At 33.6% G+C, this 19111-nt stretch overlaps 1 protein-coding gene and 1 pseudogene across 1 annotated transcript; one reads left to right on the top strand and one right to left on the bottom strand.

Moving 5' to 3' along the window:
* The first annotated feature begins 748 nt into the window (after positions 1-748).
* Positions 749-1817, top strand: LOC141545998 (olfactory receptor 7C1-like). The gene has a single exon (XM_074273501.1). It carries the CDS (start codon positions 774-776, stop codon positions 1815-1817), a length of 1044 nt encoding a protein of 347 aa, XP_074129602.1. The 5' UTR covers positions 749-773.
* Positions 1818-13462: 11645 nt separating this feature from the next.
* LOC141552114 (olfactory receptor 7D2-like) lies at positions 13463-14399 on the bottom strand (annotated as a pseudogene).
* Between the last annotated feature and the right edge of the window lie 4712 nt (positions 14400-19111).

Below are 19111 nucleotides of genomic sequence, written 5' to 3'. Positions count from 1 at the left end.
GAATTTGTTTTGTTTGATTACACATGTTTATAACAGGTTTTGGTTTTCTTGTTTTCTCAACTGGGAAGGGTATATGAGAAGAAAAAATGCAAATTTCAATGTAAAATAATATTTAATTTAAAACAATTTGTATTACCTTTTTTTGAAAATTAAATGAAAATGTTTTCAGAGATGACTGCCACTCTTATTTTTTAAATATAACAAATCCTTATATATTTTGAAGTCAAGTTATTATCTGCCACAACTACCAATAATACATTTCCTAAATTCATTGGGGTTTTTTAATTACATTTTTTATTTAATTTTTTTCTTTCATATGGAAAAGAGTATTTACTTGATTCTAATTAATTCTTCATTGAATTGTTGGTCATCTCCTTTTCATAATTTGGATAAATATTGTGCTCTACTTTCTTCCATCATATTGTAACTTTATAGTTTATATAGTATAATGTTCAACTCAATGTATTTTGACCTTAAAGGAACATTATCAATAAGAGTTTCTATAATTTCATTTATAAACTACCTAAGTTCTAATTATAAGAGTTTCTGAAGATGTGAGAGCAGAAAGTACCTTGGATCATCTTGTCCAAATTGATTTTACATAAGATGAAACTGAGTCCCAGGAAGGGAAATGACTTGCTTAAAATAACAAAAGTGGTAAATCTTCAGTCATCTGAGTCCAAATCTAATGTTTTCTCTATCACAGAATGAGAAGTAACTATCTCCATTTTGTCAGTTTCTCACATCTTTTTCCTTGCAGATATATCAGATGCATGGGACCAGAAAACCAAACAACTGTGTCAGAATTCCTCCTTCTGGGACTTTCAGAATTCCCAGAGCAGCACCTTCTCCTCTTTAGACTCTTCCTCAGCATGTACATGGTCACTGTGGTTGGGAACCTTCTCATCATGCTGGCCATTGGCTCTGATTCCCATCTCCACACTCCCATGTACTTCTTTCTCTCCAATCTTTCCCTGGTAGATGTGTGTCTAGTTATTACCTTGGTCCCCAAAATGCTGGTGAACCCTCTAACACTCAATAAGGCCATCTCATATGCTCAATGTTTTGCTCAAATGTACTTCTTCATGATTTTTGTTTCTACAGACAATTTACTCCTCACTGCAATGGCTTATGACCACTTTGTGGCCATCTGTCACCCTCTGCACTATGTCACTATAATGAGTCCACAGATTTGTGGTCTCCTGATTCTGATATCATGGATTATTAGTTTTCTAAGTGCCATCCTTCAAATTCTAATGGTGATGCAGCTGTCCTTCTGTACAGAACATGAGATTTCCCACTTTTTCTGTGATCTATGTGAGGTTATAAAACTCTCTTGTTCTGATACCTTCATTAATAACATCTTAGTATATTTTGTAACTGGTCTACTAGGTATTCTCCCATTTGCAGGAATTTTTTTCTCTTATAGTCAGATCTGTTCTTCAATATTGAGAGTACCATCACCTGGGGAGAAATATAAAGCCTTTTCTACTTGTGGGTCTCACCTCTCTGTTGTTTCATTATTCTATGGCACAGGACTTGGAGTGTATCTGAGTTCTTCAGCTACTCAGTCCTCTTGGAAGATCTCAGTTGCCTCAATGATGTACTCTGTAGTCACTCCCATGCTGAACCCCTTCATCTATAGTCTGAGGAACAAGGACATAAAGGAAGCCCTTAGGAGGTTCGTTAGCGGAACAGCCTTTTCTCAATCAATAACTGTTCTTCATTGTTTTTATTTCTGGACTTTTTTAAAATATTGTTCTTATTTTTCACAATCCACTTTGTCATATCACCTATTACTTCTAAAGAAACACTAGGTTTAGTGGTAGGAGACCTTGGTTCTAGTCTCTGTCATAATTAATGTACTTCAGGCAAGTCATTCCATTCATCTGAAGCTCAATCTTTTCTTTTGTGTAATGTACATTAAAGCAGCTGTTTTGCCATAGGACAAATTCTGATCTATGAAGCAAATGAAATGATTATGAAAAATTATTTAGAAATTTGATAGAAAATTATAATTTTCTATCTAATTTCATGAAGAACAAAAGAAACAGAGAAGATAGAGTTGAGATATTTTACCATGCATGATTCTTCCAATAACTCAAATGCCCATTTTCTGAAGCCTTAATATATACTATCTTTATGATCCAAAAAAATAATTAACTGGTTGCCAGTCTCCTTGTTTTTATTAAATGGTTCCTTGAATATTCGTCTATATCTAAGCATATTCTCAAAGCTTCACCAGTATGTCTCAAATCTCCCAAGCTTATGTTTTGCTAGTAAAACCTTCAAGAATTCAGTGTAATTGTTTGTTCTGATTAGATATTGATATTATTTTTATGAGCACAAAAAACATAAGAATTAGCCAGTAGTCTGAATTTTCTAGTGGAATGAATAGTGGACTAATCACTAGAAAGAAGTGAGTTCAAACTGTACTTTATTACAAGATGTGGCAGCCTAAGAAAATCACTTTGCCCTTCACATACTCAATTTCTTGTCTATAAAATTAACAAGAATAGCTAACATTTATATGGTACTTTAAGCATTACAAGGCATTTAAAACACTTTATTTCATTTATTACAGTAGAAATAATAATAAGATCTACCTAATAGGGTATTCTGAGGGTTTAATGAGATACTTGTAAATTTTTAAATATTTGTATTCATTATAAATTTATTATTTTCTATTATAAATTATAATTAAGTATAAATTAAATATAAAAATATCCTTAAAGTGCTTTGGAAATTTTAAATTGCTGTATGAATATCATCTATTATTGTTAATATTAATAATAATGGTATATTATCATTACCATTGAACCTTTCTCCTTCCCTTTGGAAACACGAAGTCACAGAATCTTAATTTTGCAATAGACATTAAAGGTCCTCTATGTCAGTCTCCTACAGATGAAAGAATCGTATTTACAATATACAAACATCTAGCTGTGTAATTGTAGCAAGTACATATAATTTTAACTATGTATGACTTAAATTATATGTGATTTAAATATGAATTCTACTATTTACTAGTCAGCGGCTCTTAGCCTCATTTTTCTCATCTGTAAATCTAAAAGGTTGGATTAGATGATACATGAACTTTCTTGTAACTCTAAATCCTACTTGTCCTCTTACAGTGATGAGGAACTCACTACCTCATAAGGTAATCTAAACCACTATTGTTAAAAGTTTCTGACCAATGTGTTCTTCATAGAAGATGACTATAAGACCTGTTAGCAAAAATTACAAAGGACTGAGGATCTTTTTTCCTAGGAAGTATGGAGAACACAGAATTATGCAGGGACCTAAGTACTATACAGAGTTTGTCTTTCTGCTAAAAACAAGTAATTTCTATCTATGCTCAAAATGTAGGCTGGTCTGATTCATGGTAGAAAAAGAAAGGGGTCTCAAAGAATATATCAATATTCTATTTGGTATTTGAAATAACAGAGTGTTTCCCTAAAAATGAAGGGACAATAAAGAAAAACTGTGCACACCCTTTAATCCAAAAATAGCATGAATAGGTCTGTATCCCAAAAGAGATCAAAGTAAATGAAAAAAAGGAACCATTTGTACAAAAATATAATAGCTCTTTTTGTGGTGGTAAAGAATTGGAAATTGAGAGGATGCTCATAAATTAAAGAATGGCTGAATAAATTGTGGGTTTGAAATCCTTTTCAATTTTTATTTATTTGGTCATGTATTAACTTGATACATTGGTCCACATCAAAAAGTAGGAATCATCCATTTGTAACATTAACTCTACAAATGAATATGATAGAAAACTACTATGTTATGAGGACTGATGAGCAGGATTATTTTTTAAAAAAATGGAACTCATGCAAAGTAAAGTGAGTAGAACCACGAGAATGTGGTACACAGTAACATCAATGTAAGAATGAGTAGTTGTGAAAGACTTCGGCATTCAGATCAAATTTTTGTAGACAACCTCAAAAGATTATTGCTAATATGAAATTATGCTTTGCATAATTTAACATGTATAATTGATAGCCTTTTGCTTGTGTTTTCAATAAGGGTTGGTGCAGGAGTGACAAAGAATATGAAACTCAAATTTAAAAAGAAAAGAATGTTAAAAAAAATTTTACACGGAGCTGGGAAATATTTAATGAAATTAATAAACTATATTTTAAGAAATAAAGTAAATAAAAATGAGATGGCAAGCTTCTCAAAAGAAAACTGAAGGGAAAAAAGCTGGAAGAGCTGTTTCAAAATTCCAAGGTAAAAGAGAAAATATTGGGGGAAAAAAAACAGGAAAAATAGAAGTACTGTAGAAATAGATCCAGGATTTCACAGGCTTTTATTCTAAAAGAATGTGTCTTGTAACATTATATTTCAAAGATCAAAACAGCTCAAGTTTCATAAAAGAATAACATATCTAGCAAAGATGAATATAATCCCAAATGAAAAAAAATGAGCGTTTGACAAACTGGAGATTAATTTTTAACAAAAAGACCAGAACCCAAAGTGAAGTTTAATAGAAGATGCCCAGAAGACATAAAAGGAAAACATTAAAGATTAATTATACATACAGTGGATAAAGCACCAATCATGGAGGCAAGAGGGCCTGACTTTAAATCCAGCCTTAGACATTTGATACTTAAATACTTAAATAGCTTTTTGTGACTTTGGGAAAATCACTTAAACCAGATGGCTCTCCCAATAAAAAAAATCTAATTTTAAGTTACTCATTAAGGTCAAAGTGTTTACTTATTATATAGATGAAAATGTTTTCAGTATTCTCAAAACTGACATTACTAACGTAGTTTGAAAGAAAAATTGGGGTTGAGTTGTGTATGATGGGGTGATTCTAAAAATTGGGCAAAAAAAGTAAAAATGAGAAGTTATGTTATAAAAATTGGGTATGAAAGGAAAAATTAATACAGAGGAAATAGGTGGGAGTGGAGGGCTGGAAATGTTGAACCCTTATTCTCATCTGGGTTGAAGAGGAAAAAACATTCATCTGGAAGTTTGCAGAACTTTTCTGAGCAAGTAAAGAAATGAGAAAACCAGAGGATGGGGCATCTAGTTGGTGCAGCAGATAGAGCATCCCTGAAGTCAGAAGGACTTGAATTCAAATATGGCCTCAGACACTTAACTAGCTGCATGATGCTCTGCAAATCATTTAAACACAAATGACTTATTAAAAAAGAGAACTGGGAAGCAGGGTGGGAGAGGTTCTTGACTATATGGTGAGAGGTTGGGGGGGAATTTTGAAGGGTACATGGAAGCTGACTAGGGAATTAGGAAGAGGGTGAGGGAATCTTGGAGGTGTGGGTGAAGAAAGGACAGAATGGTAGGGGAGAAGATAAGATAAGGGGATAAGATAAGGGGAATCAAAGAAAAAGAGAGTCTGAGAAAGAAAATAGTGAGTAAAAAAAATAAGATGAAGGGAAATTTTCCAACTATAAATATAACTTTGAATGTGAATAGGATGTTCTCCTGGTGGTGGCAAAAAAACTAAAAATTTCAGAATCTCATAAATTGGGGGAAAGGCTGAACAAGTTGTGATGAATGATTGTGAGGAAATATTACTGTGCTAAAAGAAATGATAGGTTCAATGACTTTAGAAAGGTATGGAATGATTTGTATAAAATGATGAAGAGTGAAGTGAGCAGAACCAAAAATATATTGTATACAGTAACAGCAATATTGTTTTAAGAATAACTTTGAATCACTCATTCGTTTTGACTATTATAAACACACAAATTAAAAATAAAGGACAGATGAAGAGAGATGCTATCTGCAACCAGAGAAACAATATGGATAGAATAATTTTGCACATGCACACACACACACATATACACACATATATATATATATATTTTTCCCCTCTAATGGTAATCATTTTTAGGGCATGGAGAGGGAGGGAAGAAAAATATAAAAAAGAAATTTGCATGATAACTGTTGTATATTGGGAGGGAATAGCAAGTTGTATGTGATTGATTTGCATTTATATGTAATCATCTTTTTATTGTGATGTGTAATGAAAATGTTTGCTTTGTTGCATAAATTGAAAATAAAATATTTTTTAAAAGAGTCAAGGAATAGCCTAATTCATTTCACCATATTGAAAGGTGGGGGAGAGTACCAAAAGGAAGGAAATAAGAAAGATTTAAACAAACATTTGGAGATTATTAATTGATATGTGTCTCTTCTTGAGGAAAAGAAAGCTAGATTCTCTGAAGAAGAAGAAACAATTTCTACCTCAAGACAGAGATATACAGGCACTGGAAGGTGAGGGGTCACTCAGAAGAAATCAGGAGAAAATGGATAAATAAGTATGGTTAGTAATTATCTGTAAAGAGTACCAAGGTTTCTCTATGTCATAATAATAACATAAACATCTATATCTTTGAGGAACAGATCCAGGACATGAAAGAACTTCCCAAGATTTGTCAAAACCATGAATTTCTGCAGAATATTTACTTTGTGACATTCACTTTGGAACAATTCTAATTGAAGGAATTAGTAAATAGTTGCTAAAAAAAAAAAAAGAAACCAATGATGTTAGGAGCACAAGTTATATTATAATTGTAACTGTGGATTGTAAGGATGAATTTTGGAAGGAAAATGAAGATATTGGAAACAGGAAATTAAGAAGAATTTTTTTTTAAAAATCATAATTAAAATTGCTGGATAAAGCAGAAAGCATGGGAATAAAAAAAGATTTGGTCATACATAAAAGGCATCTATGAATCTGCATATTTACATGTATATTTAAAGTATATATGCATATTATATGCATAAGTATTTTATGTACATGTATCTATCTTTGTATATTTTTTCTACCTAGTATAATATGAGCTCTTAAGGAAAGAACTTGTTTTTTGGTTTGTTTTTATATCCACATCACCTAGAAAAGTGCCTTGTATATAGTTGGCCTTTAATAAACATTGGTTCAATTGAATTTCTTTGAAATGATGAGAAATGAATTTTTCTGAAGATTTACAAATCTGATCTAATGAGCTTTAAAATGAAAAGGAAGGAGAGGGAGAAAATTGCTTATACATGTTCACCAACCTAGATACTATTAAAAACACCTACGATGGAGGAAGAATAACAGCAGAAATCTCAAAAATTTCACAAGAATCCAATTTTAGTTATTATTGGAAGTGGGACTTGTTAGCTGAAGAGCTAAATTAGCACTCTGTCTCTGTCTCTCTTTCTGTGTGTGTGTGTGTGTGTGGCTTTGTCTGGATCTCTCTGTCTTTGTCTGAATCTGACTTTGACTCCCATGTTCTTAGGGGCAGGACCATTCTCTCTTTCTCAGTAGCTCCCTTCATGTGTCTCCTATAGGAGTGACTTTTCCTCACAGGAACTCCCTTCTATTCCCTCCCCATGAGAAAGAGGGAAGAATAATACTCTTTTAAATCTGCTCACACACGAGAATAAAATGAAGATTTACTTAAGGCCAGCACTATCAGAATGACAGAAGAGTGAAAGTTTTTGCTAATGATCAAACCTCCTTCCATCTAGAAGATCAAGGCTTACCTCTACCTCTCTTCAGCCTTTTAGCTTCCTTTTGTGTGATGTCTTACCCATGAGATTGTAAACTCCTTGAGAGCAGGATCTGCTTTCTCTTTCACTGTACTATTTGTATTCCTAATACTTATTAAAGTGCTGGGCACATAGTAGACATTTAACAACTGTTTATTGACAACCTAATTGATTCAGTATCTATGTACACATTAACTTGGGATTCTTTGCTTTGAGAAAGCTTAATGTTATGTTTCAATTTTTAAAATCCTTGGTTTATTTCAAGCCTACATCCAGGAAATTTTCTAGGAATTTAGAAAGAAGGGGCGTCTCTTTGTTGTTCTCTCATGTTCCATCCTCAATCTTTTGGGTACTTTTAGTTAGACCCAATATATGTACAAAGCAAACAATATCTTAAACTATGTTCTTTAGAAAGTAAACTCTTAACAGATACAAGGATTAAAAAAAGCAAAAATATATATATATATCAATTGAAAGAATGGTAGGAACAGAAGAAAAACAGGACTGGAATAAAGGATCATCAATTCTATTCCCAGTTGTATAATAGGTAGAGTTATTTTCAAAACCTCTAACTTCCTTCAATCCCATTCAAACGGTACCTATTGTTTGGATTCTGTTTCATGGTGAAAATTTTCAATCATGGCCCATCATGCAGGTTGTGGCAATAGACAGATGGAGTTCATCTCTTTCTCACATCATCACAGCCACAAGCTCTCTATTACAATACACCTCTCAATTTCTTTGTAAGTTTTCTAACATCTTGCCTCATGTGAGACAATTCTTGATGATTTTCCCTTACAGAGAAGAGACAAAATTTAACTCTTTTGAAGATTCAGGTTAGCTAAACACTTTAGGGACATTCTTCCCAAGGATCAGAAATTCTGTAATCCCTTGCAAAATCATCTATCATCTATTTTATATATGTAATTACACTTCACATCTTCAGAAAAATCAGCACTTACAGAACAAACTTGATTAACTGGATATGTGAGGCAATCAGGGTACCATTCACAGCAAATATACAACAACAACATATGCACAAAATTTCTGTTATACTATCTTTTCAGTCTAAGATACAGTATCTCCCTACTCCATACATTACATTTACATTGACTGATTCCTCACTCTCAGCTTTACTCTGTCCTCATATCTAATTCAATCCTTCTTTTCTTTAAGGAAGCATCTCAAGAATAATCTTCTACACAAAGCCCATCCTTCTAGAGCCCTTTGATAAGTAGATTATGATGACTTTGATATTATTGATTATTGATTATTATATTATTGCCAGTTTAATGTTAATGTCAAATTGTTACAAGAACAACTTGCTAGTAGCTTCTGGGTGTTACTAGAGCTACCTACTAGTGGGTGCTGGAGATATATTTCTGACCAGTAGAACAGATCTCTTCATGTGAGAGGATGATAATGATACAAGAAGACTGAGAGACAGTTGCATTCTCTGACCTCCCTCCTCTTCCCTTTTGCCTCCAATGTGTTTCATTCCCAATTCATAAGCAACATCTCCATCAGTAAAGGCTGAGTTGCAATTCTTTTTTTTTTTTAAATTTTTTTTTATTATATATATATATATATTTTTATAATATTATCCCTTGTATTCATTTTTCCAAATTACCCCCCCTCCCTCTATTCCCTCCCCCCGATGACAGGCAATCCCATACATTTTACATGTGTTACAATATAGTCTAGGTACAATACATGTGTGTGAATATCATTTTCTTGTTACACAATAAACATTAGAATCCGAAGGTACATGCAACCTGGGCAGACAGATATTAGTGCTAACAATTTACATTCACTTCCCAGTGTTTCTTCTCTGGGTGTAGCTACCTCTGTCCATCATTGATCAACTGGAAGTGAGTTGGATCTTCTTTATGTTGAAAATTTCCACTTCCATCAGAATACATCCTCATACAGTATTGTTGTTGAAGTGTACAGTGATCTTCTGGTTCTGCTCATTTCACTCAGCATCAGTTGATTTAAGTCTCTCCAGGCCTCTCTGTATTCCTCCTGCTGGTCATTTCTTACAGAGCAATAATATTCCATAACCTTCATATACCACAATTTACCCAACCATTCTCCAACTGATGGACATCCATTCATCTTCCAGTTTCTAGCTACAACAAAAAGAGCTGCCACAAACATTTTGGCACATATATGACTCTTTCCGCTCTTTAGTATTTCTTTGGGATATAATCCCAGTAGTAGCGCTGCTGGGTCAAAGGGTATGCACAGTTTGATAACTTTTTGGGCATAATTCCAGATTGCTCTCCAGAATGGTTGGATTCTTTCGCAACTCCACCAGCAATGTATTAGTGTCCCAATTTCCCCACATCCCCTCCATGAGTTGCAATTCTTTCAAGTGTGTTATGATTCACAGAAGTGGGGGTTTTCAGAGAACTGACTTGTCTCTTCACACTTAGGCATGGTCCTTAACAGCAAACATAGGGGATGTTCTGACAGCTAGTGAAGATATTCACAAGCATCTTAGGGACTGTGGTGGATACTAGACAGAGGTCCACTAAAGATAGATTGGAAAGGAAGAAGTACATGGGGGTGTGGAGATGGGAATCAGATCCAATGGCCAAGAGATTGATTGTCCTTATTTCTGATTTTATTTTTGACTGGCATATAATTAATACTGACAATCATAACAAATCCAAAAAGAAGTTGCCTGTCCTCTGTCTAAAGACTTCTGAGGATAGACATACTGCCACTTCTCCAGGTAGTATATTCTGTTTGTGGATAGTTCTCAATATTAGTCTCATTTAGTCTCATGGAATCTAATATGACTACTTTATTTTATTGATTTATGGCCTTTGCTTCTGTTCCCTAGGACCAAACATAACCCATCAAATCTGTTCTCCTAACCTTTAAATACATGCAGACAACTTGAGGCCTTGAATTTAGAAGACTTGTGCTTTTCATAGGAATCCATTTCTCTTATAATCAGATCTATATTTCCATTTTAAAATTTTCATCTGCTCAGAATAAATATAAAGTCTTTTCTCCCTGTGTACTTCTATGCTTTTTCCTTATTCTATAGCATGTTTGGGCAATATTTTTGAGCTCCTCAACGACTTGCACTTTCTGAAAGATCAAAGTTGACTCAAAATATGTGTACTGTTGTCACCCCCATGTTGAACCCTTTCATCTATACTAATAAATAAGAACATAAAATATTCTATTAGGAAATTCATTAGCAGAATAGTCTCCTGAGTCCTGGTCTCTGAAATAGTATACTGATACTTCTGAGGAAAATATTGGCAGGTCTGATTCTTGGAATCCTTCATTCTTTCCATAATCTTTTTTTTTATCCTGTTTTATCAAAATAGACCAAACCTTTTCAAAGCCATATTCCAGTAATGAATTTTTCTCTACAAAATCTCACAGAAACCTGGGAGGTCAAATTTTCCCCCTTGAATTAGAATTTCTAATTCATATTGCTTATTGACCTTTGTGTATTTTTGAATTGATAGCTAAAGAAATGATTCTATCACTACTGATCAGAGAAATGCAAATTAAGGCAACTCTGAGATATTACACACACCTGTCAGATTGGCTAAGATGACAGGAACAAATAATGATAAATGTTGGAGGGGATATGGGAAAACTGGGACACTGATACATTGTTGGTGGAGTTGTGAAAGAATCCAGCCATTCTGGAGAGCAATCTGAAACTATGCCCAAAATGTTATCAAACTGTGCATACCCTTTGACCCAGCATTGCTGTTATTGGGCTTATATCCCAAAGAAATACTAAAGAGCGGAAAGGGACCAGTATGTACCAAAATGTTTGTGGCAGCTCTTTTCGTAGTGGCCAGAAACTGGAAGATGAATGGATGTCCATCAATTGGAGAATGGTTGGGTAAATTATGGTATATGAAGGTTATGGAATATTATTGCTCTGTAAGAAATGACCAGCAGGAGGAATACAGAGAGGCTTGGAAAGACTTACATCAACTGATGCTGAGTGAAATGAATAGAACCAGAAGATCGCTGTACACAACAATACTGTATGAAGATGTATTCTGATGGAAGTGGATATCTTCAACATAAAGAAGATCCAACTCACTTCCAGTTGATCAATGATGGACAGAAATAACTACACCCAGAGAAGGAACACTGGGAAGTGAATGTAAATTGTTAGCACTACTGTCTACCTACCCAGGTTACTTATACCTTCGGAATCTAATACTTAATGTGCAACAAGAAAATGGTATTTACACACATATATTGTATCTAGGTTATATTGTAACATATGTAAAATATATGGGATAGCCTGTCATCAAGGGGAGGGAATAGAGGGAGGGGGGGATAATTTGGAAAAATGAATACAAGGGATAATATTATAAAAAAAATTACTCATGCATATTATACTGTGGAAAAAAATTTCTAAATAAAATTAAAAAAAGAAATGATTCTACTCTTTTAAAAATATATTTAAATTTTCCTCAATAATTTTTAATATTCTTTTTAAAGTTTTGAATTACAAATTCTACATCTCCCTATCTCTTAACTTCCCATTCTCTAAGACAGAAAGCAATCTGAGAGTTTATACATATGTAATCATCCTCTTGCTCTTTCTCAAAACTGTGAACTTCTGAATATTTTAATTACTACTCTTCCTATTTTGTGGCAACTTTTTATTCTATCTGTCTTTGTGGATAGACATATAAGTATACCCTTTCTCTTCATTTTGATTTTCCTCTGAGGATAGCATTAGTACCCTTGAGGTCTAGGGATGTAGGTTGACTCCGTCTAATGAACATTTGTCTGAGAAGTAAAACAGCCAAAAATTGGAAATGAAAATTTCATTAGGTAAGATGTTCTCTAATTTATTCTTCCTTTCTTGTAGTTATATTACATTTGATAGTTTACAAAGCACTTTCATATACAATATTTAATTTGATGTACTAAAAAAAGTTAGGTGATAGGAACCAATTTTCCAAATCCCATTTCAAAAATGAAGAAATTGAGAAAGATATTAAGTACTTTGGCCAAGGGCACATAGCTCATAAGTGGTGGGCTGAAAACTAAAATCCTGGCCTCCTTATTACATATCCAGTATTTTTTATGCTAGAAAAAAATCCTGAGGATATAGGATGTGTTCAACCAAAAATGTGGAAATGCTAGGCTATAGGAAAAAATAAAGATCAAGGTTGTTTATAACCAATAAAAGCAGAGAGATCCAGTAAGGTAGGAACCTTGAGACTGATCAATCAAAATTTATTAAGCATCTATTTATTACGTGTCATCACTATGCTAAGTATTGGGCATACAAAGTGAGACAAAAGACAATTTTTTTACTTCAAAGGCCATACAAAGTAATGGAAAAGGCAAGCAAACAAATATATACAAACACACCATATACAATATTAACAGCATTTAATATAATAATAATTAATAAATTAAGTTCATAAATATTAACAAAGATTAATAAATCATTAACAAAGGGAAGAGACTAGAATTAAGATGAGCTGGAAATGATTCAAGTAAAAGATAGGATTTTTTTAAATTGGGACTTAAAAGGACCCAGTATATGGAGTTGAATAGAGATAATATTTTAGAAATGGAGAACAGCCCAAGAAAATGCCTATAACCAAGAAATGGTGTCCTGTTAACAGAATAGCAAAAAGGTATGAAATAGCAAGTAAGGTATAAGAAGACTTAAAAAGTAGAGAGGGACTATGTTATGATGGAATTTGAATGTCAGATGGAGAATTTGTATGTGATCCTAGAGATACTAAGGAGCCAATGGCATTCAATAGGGGAAGGGTGACAGAGTCAAACATCTACTTTAGGGAAAAGTCACTGTCTGAATGGAGCATGGATTTAAGTAGGGAAAGATTGAGGAATCTATCATTTTTGCCTCCCATTATTTTTCCCAGAAATGTTAGTATACTATTCCAAGTACCAGGAGCCAGGTCTATCATTGAGAGGAAGATGTTCTGCTACTGAGTTTTCTAAGGGCATCTTTTATGTCTATTCCTTAGTGTATAGATGAAGGGATTCAACATCGGAGTCACCACAGAGTAGATTGCTGAAGCAATTGTGCTCTTCCAGGAAGAGTGGCTAGCAAAAGAGCTCAAATGTACTCCAAGCCCTGTGCCATAGAATAATGAAACAACAGAGAGGTGAGATCCACAGGTAGAAAAGGCTTTATACTTACCTTGAGCAGATGGTATTTTCAAAATGGAAGAACAGATCTGAGTATAAGAGAAAAGGATCCTTGTGAGGGGAAACATACCTAGCACCCCAGTGACAAGATAAAGCAAGGCATAGTTGAGGAGAGTGTCAGAACAAGAAATTTTCAGAATCTCAGCAAGATCACAAAAGAAGTGTTCAATTACATGGGTTTGTACAGAAGAAGAGACATGTTACAAACAGACTGTGAAGAAGGGAGTTTAAAAAATTTACTACCCAGGAGACCAGCACCAGCAAGCCACATAGCCGAGGGCTCATAATGGCTCCATAACGTAGAGGGTGACAGATAGCCACAAAATGGTCATGGGCCATTGAAGTTAGGAGGAAATTATCCAAAGCAATAAAAAACATAAAAAGGAACATCTGGGCAAGACAGGCAGTATAGGAGATGGCCTTGTTTTCTGTCAAGATGCTCACCAACATCTTGGGTACTGTAGTAGATACCATACAGATATCCATAAAGGACAGATTGGAAAGCAAGAAGTACATAGGGGTGTGTAGGTAAGAGTCAGAGACAATGGCCAAAATTATGAGCAGGTTTCTAACACTGTAACCAAATACATGCCTAAGAACAGACCAAAAAGGGGGCCCTGCTGATAAGGTTTCTCAGAAAATCCCAAGAAGATAAAGTCAGTGAATTGTGTTCAATTTCCTGGTATCATGGGGCTGACTTTTCTTCAAGGAAAGAAATGAGAGGAACATGATATTAAAATACAGTTATCTTTATTTATGAAATGGAAAGAACTCTGATTCTAACAAAGCTCCAACTTAGAATTTTTCAATTTTATCCCTATCTCTACTACTTATTTCCTTTGTGATCTTGGACAAGTCACTATTTTTACTTTCTATTTCATTGCAAGATGAAAGACTTAGACCAAATGACCTCTAAGACTCCTTCCATTTCAGATAGTCTTTGAATTAGGAAAAATCACATTTAGGAATGAACATTTTATGAATACAATCTCAAATTTTCTCAAAGCATCAATGACCATTGAGCACTAAATAAAGAAAGTGATACTATCCCTCAGTTGTTAATAATCAAAGACTATAAACAGTTTTCTGTTAAATAAGTAAAAACAATTTATAGCCATATAAAAAAGACTCTAGGTCATCATTGATTGGAGAAATGCAAATTAATGCACCCTGGAGATATCACTTATATCAGATTGGCTAAAATGATTGAAGAGGAAAAGTGAAAAATTTTGAAGGGGATGTAGAAGAAAATGGAACATATAATTTGCTGTTGGTAGAACTGTAATTACCCATAATTTTAGTAAGCAATCTCTGAGTAATCTCTGGGATTATGCATAGATAGTTATTAAATTGTTATTGAATTGTCCATATCCTTTGACCTAGCAATATCACTACTAGGTCTGTTTTGAAAGATAATTAGGGATTCATGATCTAGATATAAAGGGTAATACTATAAATAAATTAGGAGAACAAGGGATAGTCTATCTCTCAGATCTGTGGAGAAGAAAAGAATTTTTGACCAAAGAAGAATTGGAAAACATTATGAAATGCAAAATGGATAATTTGGATTATATTAAATTTAAAAGATTTTGTACAAACAAAACTAATGCAGCCAAGATTAGAAAGGAAGCAGAAAACTGAGAGAAATTTATAACCAATGTTTCTGATAAAAGCTTTATTTCTAAACTATATAGACAATTGACTCAAATTTCTAAGAATACAAGCCATTACCCAACTGATAAGTGATCAAAGGATATGAACAGTTTTCAGATGAAGAAATTAAAGCCATTTATAGTCATTTGAAAAAATGCTCTAAATAGCTATTGATAAGGAAACTGCAAATTAAGACAACTATGAAATGCCACTTCACACCTCTCAGATTAGTTAAAATGACAGGAAAAAATAACGATAAATTTTGGAGGGGGTGTGGGAAAACTGGGACACATAGATTGTTGGTAGAGTTGTAAACTGATCCAACCATTCTGGAGAAAAATTTGTAATTATGCCCAAATGTTTATCAAGATGTGTTCACCCTTTGATCCAGCAGTGTCTCCACTGTTTCTGTATTCCAAAGAGATCATTAAAAAGGAAAAAGAACCCACAGGTGGAAAAATGCTTGTAGCAGCCAATGTTTAGAAGAATTGCATATGTTGAATTACTTGCTGTCTGAAAGGTAGGAAGGGAGGAAGTAAGTAAAATTTTAAACAAAAGGTTTTACAAGGTTGAATACTGGAAACTATTTTTGCATGCATTTTGAAAAATAAAAAGCTATTATTAGAAAGGAAGGAAGGAAGGAAGATAATTGGGATAAAGGAAAAGAAACTATCGTTCAAAAATATTTATAGCAGTGGATGCTCACCAATTGGGAAATAACTGAAAATGTTCTGATATATGACCACAATTTAATTCCACACTGCTATAAGCAATTATGACCTCAATGATCTTAGAAAAACATGGATAGACTTGCACAAAATAATGAATGAAATGAGTAGAATCAAGAAACCATTACACAAACACACAAGTATATATATAGACTTTCAGAAAATAAAAGCGAAGCAGAAATCCAGAAAACTGAAAGATGCCCTTAATACTATGCCACATTCCTATCCAACGATCTGTTTCATGAACTCATGTAAATCATCTTTCTGTCTTATCAGCCTTTATTGCATATAATGACAAAATTTTTTCTATTTATACATCCATGGATTTTATACCAGTGCTCTCCACTTTTATTATTGACTCTGGCAACTGGATTTCCTCCCTAGTATATCTCATAATCCATAGTGATATTCCTCTCCCATTTTGCATATGTATAAAGACACATATACATAAACACACATACAACAATATTGTTCTAAGAACAACTCTGAATGACTAGTATTTTGATAATTATACATACCTAGATTAACTGCAAAGGACATATGGAGAATTATTCTATCTGCATCATGAGAAAGAATTGATAAATATATATATATAGAGAGAATTATTTTACATATTTATTTGCATCAAAAACATATTTGCATTAATATTTGCATCTAATGGTAGCTGTCTCTGAGATATGGGAGTGGGGAGAAAAAGAAAGAAGGAAAAGAATTATACAATAACTATAATAACTATATTATATATTTTAAAAGAAAAGCAAATTCTACTTAGATTTACAAATGCATGTATAGCTTTGTCTATTCTACTATGTTATTGAAACGCTTATTTCTTAAGTTTGGAATAAAATAAATAAAACAAATTTTTAAAGGGGCAGAAAAAAATGTGCTTAGGCATTAAACAAAGAAAGAGATGAGTAGGGCAGATTCATTCCTGTAGCCAACAACAAATAGAAAGGGCAATGATCTATCATGGCAGAAGAGTTTGGACTGTTTATTTTTAAACTGAAATCATAAAATCACATAGAAAAGGAATGGAACTCGTAGGACACATAGTATAAAACAATATGACCAAAAAAAATTTCATTCTACAATATACCTGGAAAGTGGACATTTCAACTTTCCTTGAAGACCTCTATAGAAGAAGACCTCTCAGCTTCTTGATGCAATCTATTTCACTCTGGGTTTGCTCTCGCTTTCCTTTTTATTCAATCAAAATATGACTGTGTTCAAGTTCTATCCATTGCTCCCCTTCTATCTACTTTCTGGGTCTTTGAAAAACAAATCCCATTTCTTTCCCCCAAGAAATCCCTTTCAATATTTGAAGACAGTCAGTCCATATGTTTTCTCTCCTTTAGGCCACATAACTAGTTCCATCAGCTCTTCAACATAAACCATTCACCATTATGGTTGATCTCCCTTGCTTCCTCTCCAGATTAACAGCATCCTTTCTAAATTGTGATACCCAGGACTAGACACAAATTTTCAGTTGAGGTATTATTATGATCAAAGATAATGGGATGATCACCTCCAGATTCTTATTGGAAGTTATAACTCCTTTAATGAAGGTTAAGGATTTTGTTGACTCATAGGAAATTTATTGTCTACTAGAAATCTTCAAATCATTTTTAAATGAATTACCAGTCTTGTTTGAGGAGGAATCTGTGGGCTTGCGTGTTTTAATTTGTCCTATATGCTGTAGTTACACATAGCTAGTAGTGGGAAAGATTCAAATATTCCAGTATTTGATGGACCTGTGTTGCTAAGGCTCCCAAGTGATAGCTGAGGGCTATGTATATAAAAGGGCACCTCACTAAGCCCAGTGAGTATTCTGTGAGCTCTAAACAATAAAACCTTCTAGTTCTACCATATTCTATCAACCCTCAAAACTGACATTCTATATTCTAAAGTCCATCTTAACCGAGTCTATGTTTTAAGTTGCTTTCCTATGATGTATATGGATTTGAAAAGAGAAAAAAAAATAACTGGAACATGTGACAAAGGCTTAATAATATTGTGAATGGAAGATGGATGCAGGAAACAATGGAACTAGTAAGCCTTGGAAGGTCTTTCAAGAGAAAATGGAGTCAGTTCTACATCTAAGACTTAAGGGTAGAATTAACCTCAAACAAGGAAAAGGTCACTCTAGGTTCTTTATAGTAACTAGTTTTTTAGTCTGAGTAAAAGAGCCAGAATTTCTAGAACATTAAAAGCTCTGGGAATTCTAGAATCATTGAATCACAGATTTGAAATGGATGCCCAAAAGTCCAATCTATACCTAAATAAGAATTCTCCCTACATGACCCATGGAAAATGCGATATAGTTATTAAAAGCACATATTGAACTCTTCCTACATAGTTAAGTGGGCAACATACATTTATTAAACATTTACTATGTGATAGACCCTGTGATAAATGTTAGGAATATACAAAAACAAGAAGTAATAGGGGTGAGTCAGTAAGATAAAAAGTATCAGTGCAAGGGCATGATGAAAGAGCCTGAAGACTCAAAGGCACAGATGGGAAGAGAACAAAAAATGAAGACTTTTGTTTTGTTTTGTTTTTATTTTCCAACTTCTTTATATTATTCCTAGTTTTGCTGTTTGGGCTCAAAAAAAAAACACATATAAACTTTCTCATAACAGTCCTTCAAATGCTCAAAAGCATTTGTCTCCACTTATCATGATATTACATATCCAATCTGACCTATTTCTTAAAATTCTTCTATCCCTTGGACTCCTTTCCCTGTCTCTCTTCTCCAAGCCCAATCATTCCCACAATTTCAAAGGCAATAAACATAAACAAAACTGACAATTGATCAAAGTTGCTAGTTCACAGAATGGTTGCACCACTAAACAACCTAGTACCAAGCAGTTACTGGAGAGAAATAGTTCCTCATAGTAGAATTCAAGATATACTGGTGATTTTTCTTAAATTTACTTTTGTAGCTGTATTCCCAGAAAAGTCTGAGCATACAAAGGAATGGGATTAGGGGTAGAAGGTAAAAAGGAAGGAGACTGGGA

This window comes from Sminthopsis crassicaudata, chromosome 1, assembly GCF_048593235.1.
Source record: "Sminthopsis crassicaudata isolate SCR6 chromosome 1, ASM4859323v1, whole genome shotgun sequence".
In the NCBI taxonomy this organism is placed as follows: domain Eukaryota; kingdom Metazoa; phylum Chordata; class Mammalia; order Dasyuromorphia; family Dasyuridae; genus Sminthopsis; species Sminthopsis crassicaudata.
The sequence above is the reverse complement of the archived record's forward strand: the minus strand, read 5'-3'. Positions and strand labels throughout refer to the sequence as shown.